The 20123-nt window shown below is 42.0% G+C and overlaps 1 protein-coding gene across 5 annotated transcripts; it reads right to left on the reverse strand.

The window, feature by feature from the left end:
- Window positions 1-1109: 1109 nt before the first annotated feature.
- brsk1b (BR serine/threonine kinase 1b) lies at window positions 1110-18409 on the reverse strand. Of its 5 annotated transcripts, none has more exons than XM_041062590.1 (20): window positions 18322-18409; window positions 17795-17889; window positions 16067-16152; window positions 15619-15759; window positions 14558-14674; window positions 14161-14194; window positions 14005-14073; window positions 13553-13699; window positions 10132-10163; window positions 9819-9983; window positions 8452-8549; window positions 8109-8259; window positions 7849-7909; window positions 6369-6645; window positions 5974-6022; window positions 5248-5371; window positions 5009-5110; window positions 4637-4745; window positions 3613-3698; window positions 1110-3542 (listed from the first exon to the last, which is right to left on the reverse strand). In XM_041062590.1, exons 1-20 carry the CDS (start codon window positions 18407-18409, stop codon window positions 3270-3272), a joined length of 2304 nt encoding a protein of 767 aa, XP_040918524.1. In that variant the 3' UTR covers window positions 1110-3269. The 5 variants fall into 5 exon arrangements, with proteins under 5 accessions (XP_040918524.1, XP_040918525.1, XP_040918522.1 ...); XM_041062591.1 differs by having other exon boundaries at window positions 1110-3493; window positions 3609-3698; XM_041062588.1 differs by having other exon boundaries at window positions 1110-3493; window positions 3609-3698; window positions 6369-6981.
- Between the last annotated feature and the right edge of the window lie 1714 nt (window positions 18410-20123).

Genomic DNA, 20123 nt, shown 5'->3' on the forward strand with positions numbered 1-20123 from the left:
TCCCATATGTAAACTCATCCTAGAATGTTGAAATACACTTCCTGACCATATTTTCCAGCTTTCCAGGAGTTTGTGAAAGACTAAGAAAGTACAGAAATTGGCAGATGTGTGCAGAGTAAATGAAGAGACTATTGAAAGTCAATTAGGAACATATACTGTCTCAGTGGGGCGTTTGCATGAATAAACACAATGTTACACAGGGAATGAAAATGACAAGAAAATACAGTTGTGCTTTCAGTCACTATTCATGGATTATTTAACCTCCTGAACAAGACTTAAAGCCTACAGCCATGCTAGCAGCTCTGTGAGGTTGTTCTTAGGCACAGTGAGGCTTTGAGCTGAAACGCCAGCATGCTCACAAAGACAATGCTATGCTAATATTTAGCAGGTACAACGTTTTCCATGTTCACCTTTTTAGTTCAGTGTGTTAGCATGCTAACATTTGCTAGTTAGCTCTAGACACTAAGTGCAGCTGAGGCTAATGGAAAAGTTAGTTTTGCAGTGTTTGGTCATAAACCAAATCAAGATTTTGACCTGACAACTGCATCAAATGAAAAGTCAGAGGGACAGCATAGTGAATGTTAAGAATTTGGTGCCAATCCATCTAGTAGATGTGATATTTCACTAGATAAGTGAACTCGTTGACCTGCTGGTGGTTGGAGGGAAGTTTTTTTTTTTTTTTTTTTAAAGTATCAGTTTTTATCTGTTAAAAAAAACAGGAGAGGAATTATTCATCATTTTTCCTCAGGGAAAGCTGGTTTGCTCTGCGGTGTCAGACATCTTGAAAGTGACATTTCCCTGTCCCCACCCTTCTCCTGCAATTCATGACCAAAAAAAAAAAAAAAAAAAAATCACACTTCGACAAATACTTGGAAAATAAATAGATAGATAAATAAATACATTTTCAATAAATATATGGAACAAAAATATGTTTACACTCTATAATTTCAAAAAAGTTTTTGACATTCACATGGTTAGTGCCGCCCTCTATTTTGTTGGTGGCACACACGCACAAAAACATTAAAAAAACACAGAAAGACCAGAGCAGAGTAGAAGAAAAAGGAATGGAAAGTAAAAAAAAAAAAAGAAAAATTTCATTCCTTATGTGTGGCTTGAGTTCTCCTTTCCCCTCTCCCAGACACGTGTTTGAGTTCTTACAACAAAAGTCCCTTGTATTTCCTCCCCATTTTCTCATTTTCCTTTTTGTGAAAAAGTACATTATTTGTTCATCTCCACCTGCCTCTCTCTGTCCTCCCTCCATCTGTCCTTTCACAGGCAGAAAGGGCTGAGCCTTTTGTTGGGCCTCTGTTGAGCCCCGTGTCGTTCTGTATCTATTGTCAAAGAACAAGGAACATAGAAGGGTTTGGTTGCCTAATTGTGGGTCTAAAAAGGACAAATACTTGGTTGTCCTGTTTGACCAGCCTCTGTATTTTAATTCCACATTTCCACTTTAAAGTACTGTAATTTAAATTTCAGTCAAAGGTTAGGTTTGGAACTGTTTCATGTCGTTCTTAATGCAGTATCGGCATGCCCGTATGTACACTGAAAGAGCTACTGGTTATTGTAATCATTCATCTTCTCCATACTGGCCCTGAAATGATCCCTTCCTGACATGACTATATTGTAAGAGATACAAAACTGTCCAACAATACATTCAAATGTTTAGTTGAAGTTAATATGAGGCTTTAGATGTCAGAGTCTACATTTTAGAATGTAATTGCAAGAGAAATTCAAAGTTAAACAGGAATTCTGCCTCTAGTTTTGGTTTCTAAGCTATGATTGAACGCCTGTTGTGCAGGGGTAAAGTTTAGTCAATACTAGTTAACGCAGACAAAGATAAGGTCCACAAACTACATTATAGTTTTCAGCTGAAGCCTCATATTAGCTTCAGCTGAAAACTGTAATGTAGTTTGTGGACCTTATCTTTCACAGCGTAGTTGCTTTTTGAAGGTATCACTTCACAGCCAGAATGTACAGCAGGGAAATTACAGCGAACAGTAACTCTTTCATTGTACAAACGACAGTATCGATGTTGTATTAAGACAGACTGAGACAGAAAAAATCCTGACCAATCCTTTAACAAAACAAAAGGATTCATCGTGATCTCTGGGTTAGCTCAAACTATCCTCTGTTTTTTCTCTATCTATTTATCTCCCTCTTCTCCAGTGGAAGTATTTACTTATTATTTACTAGATTCTACCTGTGGTGTGTCTAGTGTCCCGAAAACGGGGCTCAATCTATCCAGCTTTCCACTTATTCTCCTCCGTTAAAGGCAATACGGTATCATAGCTTTATCAGTGTAATTCAGAAATAACTGTGGGACTTAATGTTTCTCATACACTCAAGGAAAAGTTGTGCCCGTTGAATTTTGATATTCACCTAGCTGTAGGGCTACGTTACGTGAACCGCATCAGATCCATTCTCCGTCATTTCTTTGTGGGTTTTCCTCTGCTCTCAGACTCCTTGGTTGTTAAAGTTCAGCACCGAGGTTGCTAATTATCTGTAGATAAAATCCACTTTAACAATCAAGTCTAAATCGGGACTCGTTCTGTAATTCTCCCGTAATTCTCGTTCTTTTCTCAAACGACATCATCGCTTTGTTGCTTTGCTTGAGAATAGACATTTGTCTTCAATTAAAAAGTGAGGAGAAGAGAGGAGAGTGGGCTTCTCGTCATGTGACTCATCATGTTGGGGTCAGGTGATGTGGAGGAGACTTGATGATCCAGGCGACAGTTTGCTGGTCAGTAAATGATAAATGACAATGCCTTGCAGTGCTTTGTGATTGGCCAGTATCTTCTTGTACCATTCTGACTGACTGATGTGAGGTTTCCTGTTGGATTTGAACCACGTGTTGCATGTGATTGGTCGGTGGGTGGGTAATGTGCTTTCTTGATTTGTCGGAGTGGGTGAACTATGTGTTTCCCTGGTGAGCTTTTCCTGTATTTCTCTGATAAGGTGGGACTTTTTGGACATCCTGTCTTTAGACTTGTCCGTCTGGGGTGAAGCTGCCCTTGAAAGCTGACTAGAGATCAGCTCATCCTGTCTCCACCACCCCCACAAATATTAATTTCAGCTAAAATTAGCTATTTGTGGGGAATTCTCCGTCATATCCTTAGATCAGCCTCAACGAAAAGCTTCCCCCTCCTCCATCCCATTGCTAGGGAGTAATGGTAGGAAGCAAGGCAGGAATTAAGGAAACAAATAAGGAAACAATGTGGGAAGGACAGAGGGAAGGAAGAGAGAAAGGCCTCTCTTCCACCACATTCTTTTCAGGGTTGAGACTGCGTCCCATTGGACGATGAGAGGAGTCTGGTCTTGTCTTTCCCTGACCCTCGCCTTTGTAAGACGGTGCTACTACTACTTCCACTTCCGCTCCCCCCATCCGCTGCACGCTCCCTCTCTCCACGATCCCGATCTGATCCGCTTTCGGAACGTCGAGAATTCTGATGTGAAGGTGTGCTGGGCTGGCGGGAAAGCTGACCGTTCTTCTCATCTGAGTGACAAGTGGTAAAATCAGGGCAAGAAGATGTGACACAAACCAGCTACTGGTATATGTAGTGTGTGTGTCTGTGTATGTGTGTGTGTGTGTGTGTGTGTGTGGGACTCACCAGCCAGTGCCTGCACAGAAGGCTGATCATGAGTGCTCAGGAGCTGAGCCTGAATGGTTTCCACCACTCTTTTGAATCTGCGACTGGGACCTGAGAGGACAGAGGATAAACTCACCAGTCATTTCAGGCTGCCCTGGTTGAAAGAGCATTTTTTAAAAACAAAATTCAAACGAATGCATTTAAACTGAAAACACACACTAAAACCTAAAATGTAGTATGAATTTGCCTAAAATACCATTTATTCCAAGATCATTTTAAACTTGTAATAACCGTTTTTGTCACTTGGGGGCAGTGGAAACAAACTGTGTTTCTGGTCACCTGGTGAAATATACATCCTTTTAGTTCTGTTACTGATCATCAGAAGAAACTACCGACCATCATGAGGTTTGTCCACAAAGGTGCTTTTTTTTGCAAAAAAGTCAAAATCAGTGACACAGGGGCTACGTTGGGACTAATACCGCCTGTAAATGCCCTTCTAATGATATAATAGAAACTACTGTGGCCAAATAATTTTGAATGACTGAATTTACAGACATGAAAGTGATATCAATCTTCTAATCTACCTCAGCCTAATTCAGTGAGAGAAATAGCTGCAAGTCACAACCAGAATTCATTAAAGCTATCATGGGGCATAAATTACGTGGACACCCACTTATCCTGTGCAAGGGAGGAGGGGGCTTGAACGTATTCCAGCGCAAGTTGGGACAGAAGCAGGGAACACCCTGAAAAGGTCTATCATGGTTTTTGAGAGAGCTAATACATACAGACAGACAACTATATATAATTCTGTCCACAGCTACTGCAACTGTGGCTATACTTTTATTTCATAAAAGCATTATCCTTATTTAGCCATACTTCAGCCTAAAATTTATTGTTTAGATGTAAAATTGCTCAGTGAGTGGGTTTGTAATTTAAAAGACTACAAAAGTATGGTCACTTCCATGACATCCATTTATTATTTAGTATTCTAGGTTATCTTCAGCTCTCACTCTCTTTCTGTCTATCTCCCTTTAAACATATTCTTCTACCTGTTATTAGAGTGAAGGTGACGCTGTAGATGCCCATCTCTCTCTTTCCTTCCCTCTCGGCTCGTTCCCTCTGTCTCTCCCTCTCACCCTCAGAGAAAGCGATGTCCACCTACCCATAAGGACCCATAAAAAGGATTTTCACATTAAAGTCAGCAATTTCAGAATAATCTGATGGTGTACATTTCTGTTTGTACATTTCTGTTTGTGAAAACATGAACCATTACAGTTGATACTATCACTAAGGTGTACCAAAGTTAGTCACAAAAATAACTTTTTAAAATAAACTAAACCGCTCATACATATACATATGGATAAGTATACATATAGATATATGTACACAGAGATTTTAGAGTATTAAAAATGAAGCAATACTTGGAACTTGACAGGCTTCTGGAAGACAGAGGGGCCGCCGGTGGACTTGTACTCTGCCCGGAAACTGTTCTGAGACACCACACTGTGGCTGAGGGAGGGGATCTGGAGAGGCAAAAGAAAAGGGTGACACTCAGCTGAAAAGATAAAGATAAACTTCTAAATCTTTCATTTCATAAATGGTAAATAAAGTAATGCCAGCAGTCACTGAGGCTTATCTAAGCTTCCAAGCTAGTACTCACAGAGAGAAAGGCATGGACGATGTCAGCCTTGATAGAGCTGAGCGGCTTGTCTCTAATCAAAACAAAGATCTGCTCCTCTTTTTCCAGGCTGATGAAGTTACCGAACCAGGACCTCTTGGCCAGTCTGCGAACAAACCAGTATTTCATAGGTGATTTTGCTGATAGTGCTTTGAGTGAACTAACACTAAGCTGCATTACAGGACAGATAAAATAAGTCGCTAAACTTAATTTTAATTTAATTTCACATAAAATGATACAGAGATACAGGGAAATTACTTAAGCTGGCACAAGAAAATACAAAGTCAGAAAGTAAACCTGCAATAAGTGCAAACTGTGCTAACAAATAATGGTAGCCAACAGCTGCCTTTTTACACATCCAGCAGATGTGGTGCAGCATTTATTTAGAGTCATGTTTCTGGCCGGCTCATGAATCCTAATCCAGTATTCACTCTCCTTTTAGCTTTGTTGGTTTCTACTAACTCCTCGGTAAAAATATTGAGAAATGCTAAAAAAAAAATTCCTGTTTTGAAACAAAGCTGAAGAGGCGGTTTGTACTGCGACTATGATCAAGCCAATCTCTGCCAAAATGAAAGCAAATGAAAGGAGATATCAAATTGAGTTCACTTTCAACCCAGGAAACAGTAGCTGAAATCTCTGTTCTAGATCTTGAAACCACCAATTAGATGGAAAATAGAGAAAGACAAACTGAGACTTCTGTTTACTTACTCTGGACTGGACTCTGGAGTCAAACTGGACATGTCCTCTGATGTAGGGACTAAAGAAAAAGAAAAAGAGATGAGAGGGATGAAATAGGAAAAGGGCAGTGAATCTTGATGACAGGCCCTAATTCAGTTGCCCTAATTACAAATGATCACAGAGTCAGACATTACTCAACACAGCCACAGGCTGAAGGCGGGGACCTCTGATAATTATTATAGATTCTATCTTTAATACAAATGCAGAATAGGATAAATGTGATTGTTGTGAGTTAAGTTCTTTAAGTTCACACTTGTGGGGAAAAAAATGTTGCTTCTATACACAGCTAGAAAACTAATTTATTGAGTGCAGCATTATCTCAGCTAATTCATTAGTTCATTCACTCTGTGTTCAGCTTCACTCACCTTGCAGTTTGCGCCGATGGAAGCGCGGTGAGCCCAGCAGGTTGTTTTTGAATGAGTTGAGCCTTGTTCTCCAGTGGGCGGAGCTTGAGGCGGCCATCCCGCCACTGCCGCCCGGGCTTGAGGGCGGGGTCAGCGACAGAGAGGCCCCTCCAGCTCCGTCCGCTCTGGAAGAAGAAGATGACGAGGAAGAAGAGGGAGGGGTGGTGGAGGAAGGGTGCTGGATTTGGTGCACAGGCGTGCCCAGTGGAGTGGGCAGAGGTGAGCCCTGTGGCGTGACCTGCGAAACAGGAGGAGGGGTGGCAGAGGAGTTAGAGGACGCATGGGTGTTCTTGGACTTGAAGACAGATGGAGAGGGGAAGTTGAAGAAGCGTGGGATGGGGGATAGGAGCGGGGACGGAGACGGGGAAGGGGAACTTGGAGTCTGAAGAGGGAGGGACTTCATGGAGTGAAGCTGGGGCCGCTCAGCAGGGCCCTTTGAGGGTAGGGTCTGGGTTTTTGGGTCAGGCGCTGGGCGGGTAGGCCGAGAGGTGGTGGCACTTCCTGGTTTGGGGTCTTTGGAGGAGGAAGCAGAGGTGGAGGTGACTTCTGATTGGCTGAAAGTGAAGACCGGGCTCTGATGGGCAGACAGAGAGATATGGGGAGAAGGAGGGAGAGAGGGATGGACAGAAAGTAATGGTCATGAATTATGATTCATGGACACAAGTCCTCAACAGCCTCAGTCATATGTACCAAATGGAATTTAAATCTGATGTTATGTATAGTTGTGTGTGTGTGGGTGTGTTAGTCTCGTTCAGTGACCCCATCCATGTCAACATGTGTATACAGACTTTTGCAGGAGGCAGCACAGTGTGTCCATGAAATGAGAATGTGCATGGCTGACAATGTGACAGTATGATGGAAAGGCATGACTAACAGTGACAGCGTGAGCCAGAGAGATTAGAGGAGAACGATCATCACAGGATATTTGATTTGTGCTTTTTAAGGCCAAAAGTGATAATGATATATTGAAACTGCTGATAATATATATGTTTTTACTATAATGTCTATATACTGTGAATGTTCAATGTGAAAAGACTGGAAAGACGGGCATGACACTATCAATCCACACAATATACCACACACACACGGAGCAAACACATTCTGGCTTAGTTATACTAATAAACACTATGGTGCCTTCAAGAAACTGTGATGAAATGATTTCCAAATTATTGCAAGTTAACAGATAAAGCTATTTTTAACTGTGGTTATGGATACATGATGCAGCAAGGTCTGAGGCAACAACTAGTTCTTAACTATCAGAATCACAAAAGAATCATGATCACGCTAAATAATGCACACTGGAGAATACTGGCAGTAACCCAAAGGTTGCTTCTGCATGTGACTGAAATGCTTCCTTCACTGTGGTGCTCACAGAAGTAGGTAAAGGTTAGTGAAAGGGGTAGAACAGAGAGGGTAGAATAGAGTGGAGCGATGTTCTTACCCTGGGACTGCTGAGAGGACTGGAGGACAGACCTGTGGATGCTCCGCTGACTGAACGAGATCTTTTGAAGACAGAAACAAGCAACAAGAGTCACTGAGTTGAACAGGACATTCAGGTGCAGCAATCAATAGATTGTTCAGTACATTGCGATCTTAAGGTAAATATTGCTATTCCAGTGTGTGATTGTGATATTGATTTGACTTCTGCACACAATTCAATCAGCTATAAAAATGTCATGATACATCAGTGTTGGTTCGCACCTCTGACTGTGTGCATTAGTGTCCAGAGCTCTGCGAGGTGGGGTGGGAGACCCCTGATCTGTGACACTGAGGACTTCCAGGCTCTTCCTCTCTGGACGACAGCGGCCATGACGTGTCAACATAGGGGAGTCCACACGCTTCCTGGGTGGGTCTTGGAAGAGAGAAATTTTAGTCGAAAAGAATAGAAAATGGAAGTGGAAAAACTGTTTCCATCTATAAAAAGTTCCAAAGTTTAAAAAGTATTTTTGGTTACAATTTTAAATGTAAAAGCACATTTAAGAGGAAAACTAGCATTTGTTTCCATAATCAAGCTTTTGTCATGTTAAAGAGCGACTGTTCTCACCAATGTCATTTCTGGGCGGCAGATCCTCGTCCTCACAGCTGGGGTATCGCTCCTTCCTGTCCAACAGGAGGTAGTAGATCATCTTCTCCTGGTTCTCCCTGCAGAATGAGATCCAGAGAGATACAGCAATCAAAGGTCAGACAGCAAACCAGAAGAGACAGAAAGATGTTGACTGGCAGAACCAGAAAAGAAGACATGAAAAGACAGAGGCTCTTCATAACCTTCAGGCCTCTTCAGGGTCGAGTTATTCAAAGTTGTAGCTTAAAAAAGTTTTTGTTTTGCTTTGTTACCTAACTAATGGCCCCACAAACTACTTTAGCAAATGATCTCTTGTTAATGTTAACAAAGGTCACCGGAACTGCAGCACAATTTACATTTGCTGTAATAGATTATGGGGCAAATTAACAGCCTGTGAAGACAACATGTCAGTGTGTTATTTTTAATATTTGTGTTTTTTTTATCCATAATAATTTAATTAGCAGAGTTTCTGAAGAGTAGCTTAATGAGAGCACCAGCATCTAACCAGACCCAAGTGACATACATTTACATGCTGTTTAATGTGCTGCAGCTGAGCAGCTAATTAGTTATCTCGCCTGCAAACTGACATTAGCAGCGCACCTCTCCCCGGTGAACGTTTGCTTGGTGGCTTGTTCAACAACAAGCTAAGGTGCAGGGCGAGATGTGCATTCATGTTCGTAAAAATGGATAAGAAACAAAACAGTACAGTTGGAAAAACAAAACAATAAGCTGAAAGACGCTAAAATCCTCCACAGATGCCAGGGGAACTGGGTTTCAACACTACGAGCAATGCCTTTCACATTACACACTGCCATTTCAACCACTGTTAATCTAAATAATTTTTCATTGCAGCTTTAATTGAAATGCCTCACGTTTGTTGGCTTCTCCTGTCGAACAGCACTACTACTGCTGCTGCTGCAAAGTGAACAGTGAGAAGTCACATCAGAGACAGATAAAGGAGGTATTGTTGATATTGTTGCTCTTGTTCTTGCCATCCAGCAAGCACATTTATGATGTCAGTCATTGACTGGACACAACGAGACAAAGACGAGAAAAAGAGAGAGAAACTAATTCAATATACACACAATTAAGTGTTTTTTTAAGGATGTATATAATCTGTTTTTGCAAACTGGGCAAAAGGGCCTCAGTAAGACTTGACACGCATGTGTTCTGTGTACATTAAACTCATAAGCAGGGGTCAGTAGGTACAACTGAGACATAGGCCTATGTTTTGAATTACTTTATTCAATCAATCAATCAATCAATCAGATTTATAAAACTGATAGACTGACGACTGAGTTCTTCAGCACTTAAAGCAGAAATGTTTGATGGGTTTTATATTTACTCACTCCTCACTTGTAAGGTCCTGTGTGAGTTTGACCCGGTCTCTGAAGCACCCTAAAGAGTACATGCTTTCCAACACATCAGGGTCCAGCTCTGTTAGAGACACGATCCTCTTCACGCACACACGGCGAGGAGGTGGCTGCTCGGGACAAGGCTCGTTACGACCACCCCTGACGGGAAAAACGTCAGTGTATATAGTTAGCATGTGCAATTAGAGACGTTAGAAACATCTCAGAGTTTACAACAAGCACTGATGGACGATGAGGTCCACCTAAAATGCAGAGTAAGAGAAAAGTAAGAAAAATAAATTGAACTTACTGGTACCAGGGGTGTTTCTGTATTGCTTCTAGCTGTGATCAACAGAAATACAAGAACATATTAAAGCAGTAAGGCTTAAGCTCCAAGTCAGCATTACAGCTACACACTTAATGTTAAATTTAGCCCTTTTGCACAGCGATGGTTGGAAATAAACAAATGTGTTTCAGGTGTATGAGGTCAAAGGTCAAGCTCTTAATTTGTTCAGTACTTTGCTTTAGGACCAAATACCTGCAAAACTAATGACATTCCCATCAGCCTCAGCTGTACTTTGTGTTAACATTAACAAATATTAGCATGCTGACTGAGATAGTGAACATGGTAAACATTACACCTGCTTCACATCATGCATGTTACCATTGCCACTGTACGGTATGGTAGCATGCTGACATTAGCCTTTAGCTCAAAGCATCACTGTGTGTAAGTACAGCCTCAAAGGGCCATTAGCTGTAGGAAGCCTACATAGAGCAAGATTAGTTATTGCAGCATTTAATTACACTGTACATTGTTTATGCTAAAAACATAATAAAACACATCATCATACTGGTCAAACATCCAGACGTGCCTCAAAGTTTTTCTAAGAATTACTAAAGAAATAATCAAAATCATCAAGCAATTGGTACTGTATAATTTCTAATACATGTTTTGATGCAAATCTTTGTTTTTATTTTAGTTTTCAAAATGCTTTCCAACAACATTCTTAAAACCTCTAGTATATTATAGATGCTATAGAAGTCCCTGCTCTGAATTAGAACTGTAGCCATCACGTCAGTGCTGCACAGTGTCTCTTGGGGGTGGAGTAATGGAGCAGCTGCAGTTCTACAAGCATGTAAAAAGTCAGTTGTGGGTCTGCTGTGAGCACTATATTTGTACATCTGCAGACAGGAAGGTAGCTTGCAGCTGCATGCAGTCAGAGCCCTTGCATTTGTTAAGCCGTTTGTGAAGCGCTGTGTGTGCTGCACAGAGGACACGCTCCAACATTCTCGTTTCCTAACTGATGTGAATATGGTAAAAAATGAAAAAAACAACAAAAACGAAGCTGTCTGGGTTCGTTTCCTAATGTTCTGCTTGCTAAGTACAGATAAACTGGTCTGAAATCTGTCTCGTTACATGGTGGGTGGTTTCCATGGAGTCAACTAGCAGACAGGCAGAGACAGATAGAGACAGTCTGACCTGCTTTCAGGCTCCATTAATCAACAGCTCATCAGACAAACCCACAGCTTTGATTAATTCTGCTCTGTTTTAGCTGAGTGACTAACTGACCAGACTTTTTTTTTTTTTTTTACAGTACCATGCCAACCACATTATCACAGTTGTCTCTGGCTTTCTGTCTCATAACCATGAATTCATTTCCACCCCACATGCCTTCTTTATCCCAGCTTCCCGTTATAATCTAGAGTGCAATGGAATTTGTTCGTCCTTCCACTCATTCATTTATTCATTCACTCACCCTCTTCCCCCCTTTCTGTCTCTGAACTGGCACTCTCTTTTCAGTCCATGTTTTTAGTATGGAAAGTTGGCATTTAGGTGAAAAGAAAGAGTCTCATTCGCCCTCAGTGCATCCATCCATCCATCCTTTTCAACCACTGATGAAGCAACGTGATTCATCCATTCATTCATATTGTACATGCATGAATATACCTTGCTTCCTCCCTAAATCCTCTGTGACTCTCTTCTCCTGCTAACCTGCCTTTGAGGACAGAAATAACTCAGGGCAGTCCTGTCATGGCTGACTCCCCTCCTGCCTTGAAGCAATACCTTAAGCTCATCCTTGCGCTCTGTTCTTTCCACCTTGCTCATTTTCTCTACTGCGTTCTCCCTCTGTAGGGTCTCGTGTCAGGGTTCATTTCTGTCACATCTTGAAACAAGCCCGGCCTGGGGCTAGGTCTTTAATTTTCTTTCCTTCCTTCCTCCTAAATGCCAGGCTTATGCTTTATGCGCTGTAGAAACTGATGTGGTGCAATGTGAGCAGCAAGCTCGAGTGACCATTTGCTGAGCTCCAGCTTCCTTAGTCGCTGCTGCTCTGCCCATCAAGCTTAGCAGTTTTTAGTAATAACAGAGGCACATGTAACTCTCTGAATTCTTTATAATTTCTGAAACAACAAGGTGTTCAAAGCGTGGCCGGACGGACAACCGAAAAACATAAAAGCCTCGGGCCACGACTGTCAAAAGAGTACTCAGTTTTTCTTTTATTGCTGTGTGGAGCTGGTTAATGGTAGTACTGATAAGGTAAAATGTAAAATCAGAAAAAAAAATCTTATTTCATTCATATGGAATATCACTGCTTAGCTTATATACTACTCAAATAATATATTTTCACTTTTATCAATACAGGAGAAAAGCTTTTAGGATGCAGACCCACTAATGTGTTTGGCAAACATAATGCTATCTTGGGCAATGGTTGGGGTAGCTGGAGTGAAAACTTCCTGAAATCCAATAAAGAGCAGTAGAGAGCTGCTAATGTCCGGAGCGGGTGCCACAGAAGGTCAGCACCACGGGAAGCAATATTCGAGGCATTATCGGACTTCAACACAAGCTATTGTGAAGTGGGCTTTTCTCTTAATGTGACCTGTAACCCTATGAACTATATATGTTCTTCCAGGCTCCTCGATCCTAGCAGTAATGCTCAGTTACTGCTGTAGGTAGCAAATGGTCAGTTATGTTTATCAGAGCTGGAATTACAGATATGTTGGCTGCTCTTCTGGGTCTTTGGTGAGGTTTACACCAAAATAAAGATACAGTACCTTCAGTAAATAGGATCAAGTATACAGTTTGACTTGCTGAGTCATGTTTATAATGCCTACTGTGTTGCTGTGTCTCACTTCCTTTCCTCTTCTCCCTGACTAACATGGTATGAAACAATACCCTCAACATTTCTGGTGGACATTGATTTTTGATTGATCCATTTTTGCCGGTGTCCTCTGTGATTGTTGCTCAAAAGGCCATTTCTCATCAGTGCACTGCAATGTACTGACATTATTAGCTTTGACATTATCAGCTTTGATTAATTCTGCTCTGTCTTAGCTGAGTGACTAACTGACCAGACTTTTTTTTTTTTTTACAGTACCATGCCAACCACATTATCACAGTTGTCTCTGGCTTTCTGTCTCATAACCATGAATTCATTTCCATTATCACAGTTGTGGTATTACTGTTCAATGATCGTGCAAAAACACGCCACCAGAAAAAAGGCCTATGCTCTTTGAATCCAAAATCATGCTTTGGATGGGTAATCTTAAACTTTTACAATTTCAAGCTTCACTGTAGTTAAATATACAATCGCCATCACCATACCTGATCAGATGTGTACAGGAATGAGGAGTAACAAAAGGATGGACCCAGACATTCAAAGTACATCACCATTAGCTACTGTTTTTAAGCTGTTTTTCACTCTCCCTCCTCCCCATGATCTTCCCCTCCTCACCGTGAGTCTCTTGTCAGGGTTGACTTCTATCATTCCCTTAAGCAAAGCCTGGCAGTCAGGAGGTATAAAGTGGGGCATGTGGAAAACTCCGCTCTTCACTTTCTCTAGAAGCTGTCGCAGGTTGTCGTGGTCAAAGGGCAAGGCACCCTGGGAAGGGATGGGAGAAGATGGAGAGACACAGGAAGAGAATGCAAGATGATGAGAAAAGAAAATAGAAAGGCAGCTTTGTCCTTGTATTGTGTTTCTCACCAAAATGCATTGTATCTATATTTAAAGCTTCACAAACATGTTTTTGCATCCACGTTCACGAGCAGCCTTGTTTGGGTTTGCAAGAAAACTGTGTATAAAGTTCAATGTGAAAAATGTTCTACAACAGTGGGAAATGAAGAGAAAAGAGGAAAAAACAAGAAAGGAAATACAGGAAGTAAAAAAATAGAACAGGATGTTCTTACCACAAGAAGAGCAAAGAGGATGACTCCACAACTCCAAACATCTGCCCTGCGACCATCGTACTTCTCCCCCTGATACATGAATGCAAGGACAGGGTAGCATTAGGAATACACAAACACACACACACACACACACACACTGTGAGGGAAGTAACTTACCCTTATGACCTCTGGGCAAGCATAATGGGGTGATCTGTGAAGAAAGAAGAGGGAAGTCATTACATGATTTAACCAGATACCAACATACACACAGAGAAAGGAAGCACTGATCAAGGAGAGCTGCTCTTTTATCCATGGAGGACAGTGAATGGGTGAATCCAGGTGAGAGCTACAATCCCTTACTAATTTTATCTGTTAAATCCATGTTCCTCCTGATGGGCAGATGGTTTAAAAATGTTTCAGCTCCTAATGAACAAAGCCATCGATTATGTAAAAAGAAACACAGCAGGGCGTTGAGCGGATGTTCCTAATGTTCTGCACATGTGTTAAGAACATATCACACATATAGAGACAAGCAAACCAAAAGTTGCCTTTACCCGCTGAACCTCACACTCACCCACAACTGGTTTCCAGCAGGCTGTCCCCGACTTGTAGCGAGGCCATGCCAAAGTCTGCTATCCTGATGTTATTCTTCTCATCCAGGAGAAGATTCTCTGGCTTCAGGTCTCTGTGACTGCACACACACACACACACATATGCTCAGTGAAAGCACTTTGGTCTTTTTTCCAAGCCATAAACAGCAACTAAAGCTAAACTAAGCTTGTTTGTACATCTGGTTGACTTCCACTTGACATGTAAACATTGATACCAAAAATGGACATGTACTGTTTATTGCAGCATAATGATCTTGAACAGAAAACAGTGGCGTGTGTGTCCTGGTTCTAACAGAGAACTGGGTTAAATACTGCAGAATTCTGCAGTCGTCAGTGGAAACACTGGTCTAAAAAAAAGTCTGCTTTTCAGAAACAACCATTCAGCTCAGTGATCATTTTCAGTTTGACATGTTTACATGAGATTATGATGAACAGTGAACAAACAGTATGTGTGCTCTGCAGGGTTAAAGAATGTTTTTTTTACCCAACAGACAAACATGTGTTATCACTCAGATTAACATAAGAATGTTGTGCACTTTGACACAAATGTTGTACCAAAATACAAGTTTGAGGTATTTATTGAGGATTTCCACTTTATATTTCTACTTCACCATATGTTAGACGGAAATATTATACTTTTTTGATTCCGATACATTGATCGGAATTATTATAGAGATAATTATCTATAATTTCTACTGTTGATACTATAAGTACACTTCACTAATGATTCTAGTGTACTGTAGTAGTACTACTCTGCTGTATTGGTAATTTTAGTTAAATAAAAGATTTGAGTACTTCTTCCACCACAGAGGAAGCTTTAAAAATCTTTGTGTGACTGACTAAACTCTTTGCTATACTCAGTGTGAACAACCCCGTCAATGTGACACATTTAATAGCAGCAGAGAATCTCAGAATTATTTTCTTTGGCCCACAAAGAAAATCAATTAATAATCAAAGCTGACAAATAAAATTATAGAAGAAGATATAAGGAATAAAAAAGGTTTCCTATAGCTTTCTCACAGACCATATAGAGTGACTGTGGCAGAAGTCCAGGGCAGAGATGATTTGTCTGAAGAACTTCCTGGCCTCTTTGGGGGTCAGCCTGCCCTTCTTCACCAGGTAGTCGAATAACTCTCCACCGGACACATGCTCCAACACCAGGTACCTGGAAGACAAAAGGGCAGAGAGGTCAGGAAGATGAAAACAAGTTAGGTAAGGTTACAAATGTTTAAAAAACTAAACAAAAACTGCCACCAGTGCTCATGCTCATAAGTCACTGAAACCTCTTCTATGCATACAAACTCACAGCCTTGTTTATCTTTGATGTCATTTGGTTATTTATCTCAGTTTTGTCTTACGGAGCCTTTTTTTCCCTTTCAGATTCAAGGTTGTTTCTGCTCTGGCAGAGGTCCAGAGGCAGAAATTGAAAAAACCAAAGCCAGTGGAAAAGAGGAAGATAAAGAGATACTCACAGATATTTGTTATTCTCATAGACATCATGCAGCTTCAGTACGTGAGGGTGCTCTATTAGTTTAAGAATAGCTATTTCTCTCTCCACCTGGATAAATAGAGGGAGCGAGAGATGTGGAGAAAGGTTAAGAGAGAGAGAGAGAGAGAAAAGAGGAGGAGGGAGGTTAAAAATGATGGAAATGTAAGGAGGAAGAGGAAGGTAAATATGATGTAAGACAGCAAGAAGGAGGAAGTAAGCATAAAGACAGACTAAGGTCAAATGTGGACAGAGGGAGACAGTGTAATATGGTTTTTGTAGATTATGTCTTCTCTGTTCCGTTCATATAGAAAATGATCCCCAACTGCAGTTCACCTTCCAGAGTGTTTTAGCTTCTTTTTAATTTCACTGCTCACAACTTTACTTACAGTTTCACCGCTCACATCAACATGGTTTCCAAAATGTTTTCAGTGGAAAAGCACAGATAAACCCACTGTACACTGTGTCTAACATAAAATCTCTGACAGACAAGGGTAGTGACTACCTGTTGGGGCCAGATATCCTTTGGGAGCTGGTTCAGACCAAAACATAGCTAAAAGATGGGTTTTAGAGTTTATTATCAGAAACAAGGCCAGAAAGATAACTCAAAATGAATGTTAAAGCTAACGTTTCTTTGTGTCTGCTTGATGTATAATTGGGCAACTGTTTGCTAAGCTAAAACTAGCATAGCTAAGTTGCTATGTTGCTTATTTTAACTTGACAGCGTTGTGTTTACAGCCTGTTGTGCTGCCACCAAGTGGCCAAAAATCATATGCAGGTTTAAAGTTATGACAGATAAACATCATCTATTTGATTTATTAAGCTATACTAAGAAATGTGTGGTGTGATGTTGCAGCACCAAGAGCAGGAGGCCAGAAGCACAGAGTGCCAACATTAAAAAGCTACATCAGTTCTTTAGTCAAATGTGCTTTAGCTGGCATTCGCAGCTAAAACTAGCAGAGAGCATTCCAGCAATGCAGTTGCTGGCAGTTAGCAGTGGGCAATGGGCAACTTTCCAAGGCAATACAAATGAGCTCTACTGTATGAACCAGAGGCCTGGGGACCAGTGGTAGAGGGGGTGAAGGGTGGATTTTGTTGCACTTGTCACCTTTATCTGTCATCTGGTTAAAGAAAGGAAGCTAAATTTGGCCTGATTTGGTCAAAAGCATACCCAGCCATACCAGGAGACTTACCCTCTGCTCATTTCTGATGGTCTGTGCTCAGTGTTTTTAAGATACTGAGTTATTTGTACATACTAAAAGATATGATACCCCCTCACTGCCCTTTTCTTGTGTCCAAACTTTTCCCTGCACAAACCTTCTGTGTTTTAAAAAGACAAACTGCGCAAAGCTTCAAGCAATCAGCCACACTAGAAACACCAACCTATAAAAGCTATTTAAATTTTATGTCAGTCCAATGTGTTTCAGCTGCAGCAGCTTTTATCAGAGGGCTTAATTAGCAGACTGAAATCATCTCTATTGTTCGGTATACAGAAGCAGTGCCCACACACTCGGCAGCTCCAAGTTACAACACACCGACGGGCTTTTCTTGACAAAAATAAAGACTCTATTTCTGTAGGTTGGAGAGTGCAAGCTTACTTGATTTGAGCTTTGCAGCCGCCATAATTACAGGCAGTGACTACAGGCACAGTAGATACAGCACACAGATAGAAAGATATACATATAGATAGGCAGGTCAATCATAAATGCTGTACCTTCATTAGAACTGATTCAGAGAGTTTCTCTCTGTTGACAATCTTTATGGCCACCTTCTGCCCTGTTATACAGTGGACACCCAACTTCACCAGTCCTGCAGAGGCAGAGAGAGAGAGAGAGAGAGAGAGAGAGAGGAAGCAAATGTTTGAATATCAGAAATCATCATGCAGTGTGAAAACTGGAAGAAAGGGAGGTCATAAATAATTCAAAAGGCTTTACTGACATTGTCACAAACATTGACCAAACTCTGCTAAAAAAAAAAAAAAGGATTGACTGGTATATATGGTAAGAGGCCTGCTGTGATGTCCTCTCCCTCCCCAAATACTAAAGAAATTATACCCTGTAATGAATTTCAGCAGACTCTTTAAGAAGGCTGTAGCAGAATACAATAAGATTAAGGATTAAGCCCTGAGCTCTGAATATCACTGGGATTTGATGAATCGGGGTGTAACACCCTGGAATCAGCTGATGCACTTCGCAGACATCCCATTGCTGCAAGACTGGAGGTAATCTGGGAGGTTCCTACCTGTCTGTCCCTTCCCGAGGGTCTTTTCCAGCCTGTAAGGCCCCACATACTGGCTGGACTGGCCCACCGTCAGCTCCTTGCTGCTCATCCTTCCCGAGGTGAAATTCTATTCCTGATATAAGGCAGATCAAGATAGCGCTCTGTCCTGCTCCGTGCGTAATGCCGTAACGCACATCACAGACGGCTATACGGCGGCGGAGAGGAGAGGAGGTGCGGAGGACTGGTCGTGATCTAAAGCCGGGCCCTGCAGGCTACTCCCATGCACTTGTTTGTCATGCGGTCTGGTCCGCGATGGGAGTGAGAATCGGCCCCAGTTTCCAATCTGTAAGGCCTGGAGTAAAGTATTTTCCACTATCGGTGTGTGTCTCGTTTACTACAGCAGCACCATTCAGAGGGAAGGTAGAAAAGATCAGCAAGAAAGGGACGTGTGAGGTCTGCCAGTGATGGGAGATGTCCACAATTGTGTGAACAGTCACATCAAACCCACCCCTGCTATAAATAACAGTAGTTTAAAGCTGATTGATCCTATATAGCTTATGCAGCTGGCCAAAAGTGGAGCAGAAAAGAACAATCTCATTCAGACCTGGACAGGAAGGCTACATTTGCCACAGATTGATTCCTGTAAGAGCAGAGTCTCAAATATCCCAAGTCAGAATGCCCTGATTGAATCCATGCTCTGATCGATATCAGGGACCCCCCTCCTCGCCACCGTCCAAAAATGTTTTCATAATTCTCCCGAGCTCATACATTCCCCCCCTTATTATTATTATTATTTTTTTTGTTCCTCAAGCCAGGCCTCGTTTGGTCAGGATCTGCCGTTCTGTGCAGACGCGGCGTTGTCCAGATAATAATCTATTATCACAACAGCATCAGCAAGAAGAATGGGTTTTCCAATATCCGGTGCACACTTTGGCTCACCCCCTCCCCGGCCCTGCATCAGGAAATAGAGGAAGAGGGGGGCGAGCATCCAAAAAAAAGGCAAACAGCCTCGGGCAGAGACCGGGGCCAGACTGGCGAAATGCGCCCTCGGTCAGGACAAGCTGCAGCGGGGAGAGGTGCGCTCGGTGCGCCGATAGGAGGATCAGCGCTCGGCCCGGTGATTAATCCTGTTTCTAGAAACAACAAGCATCCTCAGCTGGCTTGGTGGTAGCCGACTCCCCGCCTCTCCTCCCTGTGCTCCCTCTTCCTCCCTCCCTCCCTCTCTCTCTCTTCCTCTCTCTTTCTCTCTGCCCCTGGCCGGCTATGCTCATGATATCACCGCATCTCCTCCCTCAGCCGGCGATAGGCTGTTGCTGAGCGCACAACAAAAAAACAACAACAAGAATTTAAAAACAAAAAATCGCCTTGCAGAAAATATTTTTCAGCTTGGTCAGAAGTTGCTCGTAGTGTCCATCATTCACGGGATTGCCTCCACCGCTCCGCCGCTGCCCGTAACGTTTCTTTCTCTTTTTTCCCCTCCTCTCACACTCCTCCTCCTCCTGCCGCTCTCCAGCTTCCCACTCTTCATCGGTCAGCATCAGCATCCGGGTTCCGCTTTTCCCTCCCCACCACTCCCCTCCTCTCTTGCCCCCACCCTTTTTTCTACTACAGCAAAGTTTCACATTATGTGATTGACTGCAACATCAAAAAATAATCAAGATATCACCCAAATCCACATGGTCTAAGTCAGCAGGCCTCTCAGTTACAGCCTGCATGAATATAAGGATATTAATATAAACATATGCAGGAATATTACAGAAATATTGGTGACAAAACAGAACAAAGACATGAGCTGCTGAGTTTTCCTGCTCTGTTGTATTTTA

Source organism: Toxotes jaculatrix, chromosome 18, assembly GCF_017976425.1.
Source record: "Toxotes jaculatrix isolate fToxJac2 chromosome 18, fToxJac2.pri, whole genome shotgun sequence".
Taxonomy (NCBI): domain Eukaryota; kingdom Metazoa; phylum Chordata; class Actinopteri; family Toxotidae; genus Toxotes; species Toxotes jaculatrix.